The sequence below is a fragment of the Harmonia axyridis genome, chromosome 5 (genome assembly GCF_914767665.1).
Source record: "Harmonia axyridis chromosome 5, icHarAxyr1.1, whole genome shotgun sequence".
Lineage (NCBI taxonomy): Eukaryota > Metazoa > Arthropoda > Insecta > Coleoptera > Coccinellidae > Harmonia > Harmonia axyridis.
In genome coordinates, this window is record NC_059505.1 from 16,490,463 (window position 1) to 16,504,828 (window position 14,366).

Sequence of the window (14,366 nt, forward strand, 5' to 3'; positions counted from 1 at the left end):
TTGATTAAATTCCGGTATTTTACCAGCCAATTTTGTGAAATATTACGGAGCGCAATTAGACGATGTTTACCACATGGAACTACAACGTAGATTACGTAATGTTCGATCTCTCCGTCATATGTCATGCAACCTTAGAATATACACTGTGTCCGTAAAGTATGCAACAAATTCATTTTAGCTAAACAGACCATTTTGAGAAATAATCCTGAAACACGTCGTTTTTTTATTTTAATTTACGGTATTTTAAAATAATAATCTAATATACAGGGTGAATTACTTTCGGGTAATGACGTCACCGTCCTTTTTTTAAAAGGAACACCCCCATTTTGTCTCAATTTTCCGATTACTCTAGCTGAGCTGATTCCAAAAATGTATCACATGTTGATTCCAATTGGTACATGGTGGACAAAAACACAATAGTTTTGTCTGTGCCCATAAAGTAATTCGTAACATTCTTTATTTCATCTCTCTTTTCAATCATCAATCTGAACCAAACAGTGCAAAGTCAGGCAGAATATAAAGCTTGGCTAAATGTAATGAAGAACTTAAATAAGATCTCTAAGCGATTTTCTACCCCCATACATTATTCCTTTCATCCGAAACTGTTGTGTTATTTTTATGTGAGCCTGTAGAGAAGTATATTGTCCATACAAATTAGTGCTCCATTAAAAGAACATCCGAAGTGGTTCTAGATATACCCTATTTATTGGATCTGACTGCCTGACTACCCAGTATATTTTCTTAATATTGGCCACACATCTTTCTTATTCAAAGCTCAAATCTATCACCTAATGATCACAAGGAATATATATATAATTTTGAAAATCTGTTTTTAGATTTAAAAAGAGCACAAAAACAGAACGAACCCTAGTAATTAAAATTACTTTCACTTGAAAGTGAATTTTTCGAGAAATTGGATATCAAAAAATGATTATAAGTCACTTTTGGTAATAAATTATTGAACCTATCGATTTCTTTCTTATTTTAAGATAACTATCCATTATTAAATAGATGATCTTTCCTTTTTTTCCTCAGACCTGACCAACCCATTGTGTGATTAATTGGCAATGAGAACCTAATTCGCTCATTCAAGATACGTCTGACTCAATGACAATCACGCCTGTCATAACTCATGTAGAATGTTGTCCTGCATGGACATGATATTGGCCACCTGATCTTTTTGCCAATTATCCGGAAGCTTATTGATTTGTTTAATTTATCCTATCCAATTGGATATCAAAAAGTGGTTATAAGTCGCTTTTGGTAATAAATAAATGAAACTATCGAGTTCATTCTGATTTCAAAAAATTCAAACCCAAAAACGACTTCCCAAACATTTTCTATCCCGTGAAAAACAAAAATAAAATAACATGACATTAGCGGAAGAATCTTTTCCACTTTTTTAATTTCAATATAGGAATTTTAAGTGAATAAACAAATTGAAAAGAAATTAATTCTTTCAGATGATATTCATATATCAAGACAAAAAAATCAATAAATTATAGAAATTACTTCGAAAATTTGAATATCTAATGTCACTTTTTAATAACAAAAATCAAAAATTAATAGCAGTTTGCTATCCTACCCCAATTGTGAACTTATATTGCCATCGTGATCCAAACATCTTAAAAAACTACTTTTTCACCCGCTCCCGGTTTTTGAAAGACTGATCAAACCTTTGTTCAAGTAATACACTATTCAACTTAACAGCGATGTCAAATCCATTTTGGTTTCTGAAATGTTGTATAGTGTAAAATTAATCAATCTATGTTATCTGGAGTTTTTAACTTGAAAAGAAAAATTGAACTGCATTTCAGAAACCCAAAATGACGCTTCACGTATAATTTACGTCTAATATTTGACTGCTGTGTTAATTGACAGAATGTCCAAATAAAAAGGGTTACTCTCAGCAACCCAATTTACGCTTTACCATAGAATTGACAGCTGTTAAGTTGAAATTCCCTAAAATTGGCCTTTCAGAAACCGTCTTCTAACAATCTCCATTGTAAGCAGCAGAAATCATTTTGAAAATCCAAGAAGCTGAGAACGAAACAAATTGAAGAAAAATGTCAGATCGAGTGTCAGATGAGGTTCTGAGAAATCATAATGCTGAATATGTTTTCTCATTTACGAATTAATCTGATAATGTTATTTTTAAAAAAGTTTTGAATTATTTGAATTTTGAAGATTAAAAGCATCAACTTGATGAAGGCAATTCAATATTATTCACCTTCACTATTTGATATAACTGTTTGTCTAGAAATACAATTGCAAGTGAACAAAATAATAAAAACCAACAAAAAAAAAATCCATTATCCAAAACTGTACAAATTGAGTAGACGGTCAATAAATTGAATAACTAAATCAACATAAAGACAGACGATTCCAAATTTGTGTATTTTTCAATACAATTTATCCATCTAGTGTCTTATAGCTTCATCAACTCAAAACTTGTATATTTATTCCATAGAAATTGCATTTTAGGAACCGTAGGCTTACTGAAGAAGACTTTGTCTCTAGTACAGATTTACAAGAAAAAAATTTAGTATTATAGTTAAGTCTCGTTCTTCCATTTTTCAAATCCCTAATGAGCACTTTGAAATAAAATTGAAATTATTTTTAATAATGACTTTTGTAGAGAAAAACCTGATCTAGAAAAGTCACCCAATTAGTACACATAGGTCTCATCGACATTCATCTCAGAAATTTTGTGTGTCCTTATTACTATTCAAGATTTCCGAGGGTGTTGGCATCCCTCTACATGTTGAATATATAACCACGAATTTAGTGTTACAATGAGTCGTCATTTTCCGGAAGAACTTCTAATGAACAATGAACATGAGCAAAACGAGTACCTCAAGAGAAGCGCCGTATGGGAATTAAATTTTGTCAACTCATTCGACCAGTTGAAGCCGCATATCAGCAATAACAAGACTAATGAGGATCATCGAAACTCCAATATCTGGTTAATCGGCTCAGCGCCTGCTTCACCACTTGCTCGTAAGTCCAGGATAAGCTATTCATAATTTATCCAACAGATATCTTTTAAAATTATGTTTCACACGTTTCGTATAGATTAAACAAGTCAATAAGCTCCCGGAGAATTTAACAGATAGATCAGCAATATATTTATATGCAAGAGATAACCCAACATTCTACATGAGTTATGACAGTCGTAATTGTCATTGTGTCTGTATACTTTTTCTTGTAAACCTTGTAGTAACTTTTTGCTTTCCTGAGAGGGCGTCCTGGGCTGTGCATTTTTCAGAAGATCGGAAGCCTTTGGGATCTAAACTTTTCTTTTTTACGGCAGTCACCATCCCAAACTTCGAAATTCCACAATGCCGTAAGACATTAGACAATGGAAAAGTTCATGGTAAATATTCAGCATTGTGCATTCATTAATGATCTTTGCAAGCTCTGTCATGAGAAACAATATCGATGATAGTTTCCTCACAACTATCTCTACATGAATATCGAACTTAAAATTTTCCTTAATATATACACCTAGGAATTAAGCACCTTCAGCACTATACCTTTCAATCCTTGTGTCAATGGGCAGTAATCAGTATTGCCGTTTTTGATCTATTAAGAAACAGTCCTTTTCCCACTAACCAGTTCTCGACATCGTTTAAAGCCGCTACACTCTCGATCCAATGTTCAAAAACGAGGTGTCATCTGCATAGTTTCACAAGAGATCACAGCATTGTGCATTCATTAGTGATCTTTGCAAGCTCTGTCATAAGAAACAATATCGATGATAGTTTTCTCACAACTACTTCTACATGAATATCGAATTTAAAATTTTCCTTAATATAAACAACTAGGAATTAAGCACCTTCAGCATTATACCTTTTAATCCTTGTGTCAATGGGCAGTATTGCCGTTTTTAATCTATTAAGAAACAGTCCTTTTCCCACTAACCAGTTCTCGACATCGTTTAAACCGGCTACACTCTCGATCCAATGTTCAAAAACGAGGTATCATCTGCATAGTTGCACAAGAGATCACAGATCACATTAACCGGCAAATCATTGAGGTAAATCAAAAACAAGAGAGATCCCAGGATTGAACCTTGTGGTACTCCCTGAGAACTCTAGGTTGACTCGATCTCCCACTCCCAGCATCCACATACTGATATCTACCGGTCTAGGGCGTATAACATTATCGAATGCTTCAGATAATATTATAATAATAATATTTATTCACACATGTTACAAATTAATGATTACATGTATAAATATTCGCCATTAAAAATTATATGGCTTGTCAAAAAGAATATATAACAGAATACTAATATTAAGGACCAATAAAAATAAATCGCAGAGTGTAAGTTCGAATTTTTTCCCATCATCTAACGCATCTGCCATTCGTTCAATGATCGCTACTAAGGCTGATATGGTAGATTTCCAGTTTTCACATTGATATTTCATATTCATATTAAAAATCTCAACTCTGTTATGCGATAACGGAAATATGGTGTATTTCTTTAAAAATTTTTCTTCTATTCTCTGTGTTTATCATCATGCGGTCAACATGAAATTTCGCATAAGGCTTCAAATTGTCATTTCACCATAATTTACAATTTCGAACGCACTCGAAGAAGCAGTTTTGAAATGAACAAAATTTCAACATTTCGAACAGCCATAATTACGGAGACCCGAGTTGGAATTCCTTGTGTACGTGAATGACTTCAGATTAAAAGTAGAATGGGACCTAAATAAAGTAATAGAAGTACACTTTGTTGATGATACCAACCTTCTGGTAATACAATCCCTTTGGACTGATCTCAAGCAATTAGTAAATGAAATAATGAGACACACTAGGGAATGGATGGACGATAATAACCTGATTTTGAATAGCTCCAAAATGAAAATATACCTATTCAGTCCCACAAACTCTGGTATAGAAGCCCCAGAAAAAATGTTAATTAGGAGTGAAGAGTCAAAACTTTCACCATACTCTGAATTTTCAGGAGTCTAGCTGGGATCGTCAATTTATGCCTTCAGAATAACATCGAGATATCTAAGGGGAAGTGTGTTGCATGCAACAATAGAATCCAAACTTCGTTTTGGCTTATGTTTCTATGGCTCAGGGAATGTATCGTATTTATTTACCCTACAGAAGAAAACGATAAGAATATTATTTAATAGAAAGTTCAATGAAACATGTAGAGGAATTTTCCGGCGAAATAAAATTCTAACGATATATGCCATCTTCATTCAAGAATGCCTTTTATTTTTCCATAAAAACAAGGAATTCTTTAGTAAATACATGTATACTAAGACCAGATATGAGACAAGAACGCAGGAATATAGGTATCCAAAATGTAGGTTGACAATATCACAGAAACAATTGGAATATAGATGCATAAAACTCTATAATAATTCACCACCTAGCATACAGAAAATAGAGAACCATAACCGATTCAAAAAGGAACTATACAAAATTTTGGTTGATTTGGAACCATACACATTAAAAGATTACAGTATAGATAACTAAAATATTTAGTACCTGACACTATTTCATTTCTTTTTGTGTTGTAACATAGAGTTATTCGAAATAAAGACTGTTATTATTATTATTGCTATAATTCAACGAACGAAACCATCCTCGAACTGTACGGCAGCTTTTGAGATCTGAACCAACCCTGAAAATTTCAAATGTCTAGTACCTTCCGTTCGAAAATTATCTTGTTTACGGCAGATCCGCTCAAATTTCCGAAATACAAATACATGACGAAATTATATGGATTGATTTGAAGAACAAGCTTCAATAGTTAATGCAGCATTAATGGAGACCAACTTTTTGAATAAAATTTGAAAGGTTGAAATTTCGGCATCGGATATCTCAAAGTTAGATAGGTAATATAGAAACGAATGAGGGTTTTTTACAAAGGTACATAAACGTTAGGAGATTTGCCTCCGAAAGAATGCAAAATATCATTTTGTCATTAATAAATATTGCTCACCCATAAGGTAGTAAATTAAGACTTGTTTATAAAAAAAAATATTGATAGATATGGAATAAGTCATGCATTATTCAAAATTGAACTTGTTTCATGCATACTTCACCCTGTATTGAAAAAGTCGTCAGTGGAATTTCCCAATTTTTTGTCAATTCTCTTAGTTCGAGTAGGTACACTATTATAATGTCAAACAGTATTGGCTTTGCTATGACCAGTTTTTGCAATATATTGAGAGGGGCAACCGTTACTGAATTAAATTAATTATAAGGAATAAGTGAAAAGCAGCTACTGAGTAAATGATCATAAAAAATAGATAACCGCAGCTTCGCTAAGTCATATATTTTGCATGAATATATGTACCATGAATACATCCTTTCTATTGCTCAATTTTCTGAATTATTGAAATGTCACAATAATACCTGTTCATCATTTGAAATATTTTATCAATACTGCTATACAAAATTGCGTTCATAAAGGAAATGTTGTTATTCTTAATACCAATTCCAACTATGTATAAGAAGAAGAAATGATTTGTACAAATTTCAAATCCTACTACAAAATAATGAATCCTTTCCTTACATCGATTCACATCTGCTCTCTCAGAATAATCCCATCTCGTTCAATTGAAAAGAATTTCTTTTGTGATGAAAAATCCCATAAGAAGCTGTCGGATGCATAAGAAATTTATCGAAAATCCTTGTAGAAAAGTGTACCTGAAGAAAACTGATTTCATATTCTGACATAAAACTATGAAAAGTGATATATTTTATGCCTGGAAAAAGGGGATCCATGAAGAATAGTCCTCAATCAATTCAAAACTTTTTCACACATACAGCGGCATTGTTGAATTCTGAATGTTCACATGTTATAAGCAATGCACAGAAATTAATATACCTTTTCTCCACAATCAACGAAGAAAAATTCATTCAGCCATAATTAATATTCTAGTAGTTCAAGAGTGAAGAATTCCAAGACATTTAATAAGAGGATCTAGAATAATAAGACAATTTATAAAGCTACATCACATTAAGATGATAATTTCTCTTTATGTTAACGGTTTCAGCAGACATTTAGATTGAAAAAAAATACTCCAGAGAATATCACTAAGACGATAAAGTTTTAAGATTTTCATATTTCGCCTAGTGAGCGATAAAAAATTCTGAACATTTTTGAAAAACGTAAAAATAACTTTCAAAACTACCATGAGAATTAAACAAATGTTACAGAACACGTTCGCTGAAACTCTGTAGAATTCAAAATCGAAAATTTTGCTGTCCAGATTGCAATAAAGTATGCGTGGGATGATAGTATATTCTGAAACAAGTCACTGAATGGGCTACTATTCCAACACGAATGCGAAATAAGATGACTGTTGGAATTGTCTTCTTATTTAGTATTAGACGATTTTCTCTATTCCAGTCAAGTTTTCAGGAATATATTGTCGAAATTCAATGGGAAATTTAGATTATATATCCTAGTGACTTTTGTATTGTATCATGGCAGTTGGTGTGACTGTTACGAAAATTGACAGATAACGGAATTTGAATATGAATCGTACATTTCGAATTTTGAAATAATTTACATTGAATTCGTGAATTATGTCTGACGAAACCGACTCAACACCACCAGAATTAAGAGGAATTGCGAATAATGCAAATCATTTCACTATATCCAAATTATATTATATTGACAATTATTGACGTTTGTTGAAATTTGATAGGATTGATAGTATAGAAAACCACAAAACGAGAAATATAAGTGAAAACGATGCTGTAATGAGTTCATTACAGCACTGTTTTTAGAACTGATATGAACTCATTACGATACTGAAATAGAGAAATACATTTTACGAGTCAAACGAAACACATGGGTCGCATAAAGAATAATTAGAGATACATTCGCATTAGCATACTATGCTTTGATAGCAGGACAGTCGATATGAAAGAGGAAACTGCTAAAATATGAAAGGTATTGAAATATAAAAATAAATTTACTCAATTTAGAACTATCACCCTTTAAAAACCCATCGTTTCGAGGTTCTTAGTGTAGAAGGAAAACTGAACTGAATAAAGACTTACTGAGTAATTCATAGTTTGGGAACCACCCATATTTGCTTTTTGTTATTTGGGGATATATGAGTTCACTATTAGATCCAATATTAGAATTGTCAGAATTGAGAACAGTTTTTTCTACGAATATTTCTGAAGGTTTATTTCAAATAATAAAGCCAAGGGTCACGTTACTTATTCTCTGAATATAGAATGGCCGTCTCGGAGTCTGCTCATCATATATTCAGAGAGAGTATTAAATGAATAGGAAGCGTGATGAAATGCTATAGATCTCGGTGGAAGACAAAATGAGAAAAATTGAATTTCATTTGTTGGATCTCCAATTATTTAGCATTCGACGGAATGGATGAAGATTATAAGAAAATTCATTGGATGAGAACATTCAGAGCGAAATGATGAGTTCGTATTCTGAAATTAATGGAAATAAGGTAACACTATGAGAAATTAGGATTGAAGTCAGTTGCGAATCATTACATACTTCATACTTCCCTGTCCTGCAAATGTCACTTTCCCGGCTAACATGTTTCACTTTTTTTATCTGCACATATCATTGCCACCATTTTCACATATCTCATATATGATCATAGCCGTTTTGTGAGATCTAATCTATGGTTGAATCAATTTTTTATGTTTCCTAGCGCTATTAGTGAAAGAACGTGCCAAGAGTGATTTCAACGCTTCAAGAATGGTTCTTTTGACGTCGACATGGCGGTGGAAGAGCGAAGAATTTCAAAGATGCCTTATTGGAGGCATTTCTTGATCAAGACTCGTGTCAAACGAAAGAAGAATTGGCAGGATCATTGGAAGTGACGCAACAAGACATTTCAAAACGCCTGAAACTCATGGATATTCAGATTTAGAAACAAGAAAATTGGGTCCCGTACGAGTTGAAGCCGAGAGATGTTTAACGGCGTTTGTTTGCTGTTTGTAAGGCAGAGACGGAAGAGATTTCTGCATCGCATTGTGACTGCAGACGAAAAATGGATTCATTCCTATAACCCCAATCATGAGGATATCCCGACCATGCTTCCACGTCGACGGCCAAACCGAATATTCACGGTTCCAAGGTCATGCTCAGTATTTGGTGGGACCAGCTCGGCGTAGTGTATTATGAGTTGTTGAAACCAACTGAAACAATCACAGGCGATCGTTATCAAACGCAATCAATGCGTTTGAGCCGAGCATTGAAAGAGAAACGGCCGCAATACGAAGAGATACATGATGAAGTGATTTTACAGCATGACAATGCTCGACCTTGATGTTGCGAAAGTGGTCAAGATGAACTTGGAAACGTTGAAATGGGGAGTCCTACCACACCCGCCGTATTCTCCAGAGGTTTCTCCCTTGGACTATCACTTAATGAATGTATAACCAGTTTTTTACAATAAAGCCTCGAATTTCGGAAAACAACGGCGGAAGCAAAGTTATACGCCTGTGTATAATAATATATTTATTTACTTCCCAGGGTTTTAATCATTCAGGTGGAAATTAATTTAAAAATTGAATTGTATATCGATTGTTTTATATGAAAACAAAAGACAATTAGCAACTACAACACAAAATCTATCTATTAAATCTTTATATATCTAAATTCAGTAACATCTTAAATTACATCTGCAAATTCAGTTGAAACACTTTATTCAGGAATGAAGATTGTAAACCTATTGATACGAACTATTCATTCATTTTTATGTTACCTTTATTTGTATTCTTATCTATTTCGAAGATGGGAACTCGTTCAGATATTAATTCTTCGAAATAATTTCATGTTCATATTTATGCCGTTACACGTTTCTGTACCAATTAGATAATTTTTGTACACTTCGACGGAAATTATATGAATTTTATAATTTACAACTAATATTGTTATTAATTCCATTTTGTACCTTGTCTGCTTGAAACGCATATTAAGTGTTAGGTGGATTCATTTAGGGGGGGGTCATGACCCCCCTGACCCCCCTTGGGACACAGTTATTAAATACGCAAAATCTCAATCCGATCATTTTTGAAATCAAAGAAATTTGATGTACCTATTTCTCTTTCAATATTCTTCTTTAATTTACACTGGTTCTGATGCTGTCACATCGAAATTCTGGACCAATCATAAAATTGTTAATTTACATTATTCCAAATCCAGAATCTCGTGTGTTGAGTGATCACGGAAATATATGTTGTTGATAATCTTCTTGAAATTTCAATAGTTCTTACAGTGCAGTAAACATAAAGTTTCGAATGCACGAGGTTTCAAATGGTCATTTTACCTCCAACTGAAAATGTTCATCTCGATGAAAGCTGTAATTTCAAATTTAGAAAAAAACAACATTTTGAACTGTCATATTTACCTAGTTGGATTTTTCCGATTAATAAATTTAGCCGAGGTCAACCTAAAGTAAAGGTTTCTAGACCTTATACGCTCGAAAGTGATCTTATATAGGTACGAGCAGATGAACATAATCGAATTCGAGGACGGATTTGTGATCAGTAATTCTACTATTGCTGGCTAATAATAAAAAAAGTGGCCACAACGACGTCGCTGTTGTTTTTCCCTCAGCCTAGTTTTTCCATTCGATCCTCCTACTGAACATTTCGACGAGTTTGTGGGGATCTTTTCTTTTTCGGTGTTCATTTCGATTCTCCAATAAGCGAACAAAGTCTAGAGATCGGTATCCAATTTATTAAAATTTGGAACTGGCACGAATGGCAGTATCATCAGCATACTGTACTTTACAGTCTTTGCCTTTTATATATATTTTAACAGTAGATTCTTAAGGTTAAAAAGAACACTTTTCTCCTTCACCATTTTTTCCGATTCGGTCTAGATGAAAAGATATAGACATTTTAAATTTTTATAATGAGCTATGCCACTACTGGAAACCTGCACATTCAAGTTTTTCCAACCCTAAGAAAATTCCTTTTAGAATACAAGTGAACTCTAATTACCTTAGACAATTCTGTGTTCAGAGGTATTTACAATGTTACGTTTCCAAGTTATATTATACATGAGCTTGTTTACTAAATAAACATCTTCGAAGATTTGGAAATCCAAGAAAATATGGAATTACAATACTTGCATAATTTCAAGAAATTTAAAACAACAGATTAGATACTGTGTGCACACCAAATAAATTACTGTGTATTGTACAGTTCATTCAGACCAAAAGCAAATCCTTCATTAAATGGAAAGAATTTGCGTTGTAACGTTCTGGAGATATTAATATGAAAATGTGGGTATGAATTGAAAGGATGTTATGACTATGTATTCAACTGATGATGGATGAGTTAAGATTCCACTTGTGATTAAATTGGCTCTATATCTACCTGAATTGTAGTTATATCCGAAACTAATTCAAATAATCTCATCTGTACTGTAATAAAGATTTTTTCATGCAACAAAGACTGTTATGATAACCTGAACTTCTGGCATTGATTATTTACTTTTTACAGGTACTTCTCAATAACAATCTTTATGTTATAGTCCAATATTTACCTGATTCATCTTGATTTCGGCATTGAAAATAAACTATTCAACCCAAATATCAACAATTGAATATTCTCCTTCTTTCAACTCACTGCATAAATGTTTTCACATATGCATTACAATCATACAATCATAAGCTACAGAATGAAAATATCGAATATAATGAATACAGTAATGTTGGGTAGCAGAAGTCATTAGTGGAAATATCAGATCTTGATTGATGCCAATTCATATCGAGAAACAGAATGCTAACTTTATTGAAGTATCTTCATATTATCAGAGCTGTGCCAACCCTCAATAATTTGTGATCAAATTGTAGGAGTTGAGGTGAGCTTATTCCAATAACTTAATTTTCAAACTGAATTGGCTAGTGCTCCAATTCTAAAATTTGATTCGTAGGATATACAGGGTGATTCACCGCGATGACCTATTAGACGATTATGAAAACTAATCATAATTTCGTGCTGAAAATGTTTGAGACAATGATCTTTTTCTCTAAAATATTTTCAGATCTCTACAACTTCGGGTTGTACCGGAAACATACTACTACTACCTTATTTCAAAGGGCACACCCAGTATATTATTCCATCATTATATAGTTTTTTTTTATGACAATTTCAGAAATATGCCATACCTTGTGTAAAAACTCAACGGTTCATGAGTTGATGAGATTCTTATGGAAAAAATAGTGGCGACTGGGAGGAATTTCTTTCGAAAAAAACTATTTTCGATTCTTCAAATACGTGGTATTATGAAATTGTTTGCAGTTTGGATCAAAAATTTATAGGGTGTACATAGAATCGACTGAAATTATAAAAAAATATAGGTTCTAATTTGAAAATGTTGAGTTTCGATGGTTTTGAGTTGTCCAAGTTGATGATCTTCTTATAAACACCTTGTAAATTTTTGATCAAAACTGCAAACAATTCTATGATACTACTAGTATTCGAAGAATTAAAAATATGTTGTGCAAAAATATTCAAAAAAATGTTAGCTCCTTTCGCCAGCATTTTTTTTTATAAGAATGACATTAACTCACGAACCGTTGTTTTTTCACCATGGTATGGCATATTGCTGAAATTGTCATCAAAAAAGCTACGGTTAGCACTTCTCTGTAAGGGATGTGAGATATCCTTTTTATTTGTTTTTCTATAAACGGTTACTCTTTCTCAAGTTTTTTTCTTTTTTTTTTGTGAACCACTGGCAGTTTAGAAAAATGATTGTCGTTCAGAACGAAGGTGCAAAATTCCATTTCCAATCTTTCCTAAGGCTTATTTTTCTCTTGAAATATCCAAAGGGTCAAGCGATTTTCCTCAGTTTTAGAGTCTTAAAAATCACAATATAAAGTTTTTGCCGGCCTACTACGTCGAGATCCATGCAGATGAAATGGTTTAATTATCAATCGAGTTGGAAATCTGTAACGGGATATTCAAATGTGGGTATGCAGGGTTATAATCCCACTCATGTTTATTCAGTACATATAGTAACAATTAAACACTTACCTTGCTATCTGTTTCTGGCGCCAATATCCTGACTTCTAATACCCCCGTCATGACGGCGTACCAGCATTTGCCTGTATCTCCTTGGCGGAACACTGAAACAAGGAGACTGGAATGAGTTTCGATCCGGATATATTATCATCAATCAGTCAGTCAGTTATATGTCATTCGTAGTCGTAAGGTTGGGAGAAGGTAATGGCGAACAATGAGAAAGGAAAGTGCTTTTGTGAATTATATCCCTGTTTCCTGTCATGAAAATTCCATGCCCAGAATACTGGAATGGGAAAGCGCATAGAGCGGTCGCAGTTTTATTCCGTTATGGAGTTTCAACAGAAGAAAACTCTCTCGTTCTCGAAAAATGGAGAATAAGTTCTCTTGAAGAGGGCAATTAATATTCACACTGATATAATGCATTTCCAATCATATAACTGAGCAATCGTACGAAGAAAAATAAGTATCAGTTCAATATTTGACTACACTATCTCGTCTGATATACAGGGTGTCCCGTAAAGATCACGTCAAACCGAGAGAGAATGTAGATCAAAGGATAACCCACCTGCTATGACAAAATTCCCATTATAAAAGTCCTACCGTTTTCGAGATATTTTTTGTTGTTGTTGAAAATAATGAATGAATAATGAAGTTAAGCCCATCGTAGTGGAACCAAAATGTACCGAGCTACTGCTGCACATTACACCAATAAATTGTCTATTTTATGGTGATTTCAAGAAGGTATCACACAAGTCATTTGTTATTCAAAGAAAAAAGATATGGCTGTTTTTATCCAAATGGACCCGTTTCTGACAAAATCAAGTTTGTCAATTCTGTTAAGAAATCTTCGATGTTGCATTACTTAGTGAACAATGGCAATTGTTTATGTGCGAAAATATTACTCGCATAATTATTCACCTCAACGAAATTCAATTTTGCCGGCAAATTTTGCGAAAACATCAAGCAGATCCAGATTTTTTAAATAAGATCATTTTGAGCGACGAGTCTTCCTGTACCATGAAAATCACAGAACTAACATATAACCTTTCTGATGCACAGGAAATTTTAATTTTAAGTTCTGGGATACCAATCTGTCAACCATCGAATATGAACCTTGAAGGTGCAAGTAAAAACGGTCAAATTAAACCTCATACATATCATGTTACGGAGCTTTGATTCCAATTATACTAAGTCGGAATTGACACTTTTGATTCGGAGGTCAAGAATGTTGAAATACTGAATTACTAACGAAGTAAGAGCGATTCAGATTGACTTGCAGGGGGCAAAGCAGGAAAGCAGATGAGTTCTTGCCTTGCCCCTTGCTACATCCTTTTGAAGAGATAACCCGGAATCTGTGCTAT

The 14,366-nt window shown here is 33.4% G+C and overlaps 1 protein-coding gene across 10 annotated transcripts in view; it reads right to left on the bottom strand.

Annotated features, from left to right (window-relative positions):
• Positions 1-14,366, bottom strand: part of LOC123679837 (rap guanine nucleotide exchange factor 4) — a 697,170-nt gene that overhangs the window by 494,398 nt on the left and 188,406 nt on the right. For all 10 annotated transcript variants that reach the window (XR_006747440.1, XR_006747443.1, XR_006747444.1 and 7 more), the window contains one exon: positions 13,018-13,109. Coding sequence is in view for 3 of the 10 variants with exons in the window: in XM_045617360.1 (XP_045473316.1) it covers positions 13,018-13,109 (92 nt within the window). In the remaining 7 variants the exon portion in view is untranslated. The remainder of the gene's footprint in view (positions 1-13,017; positions 13,110-14,366) is intronic.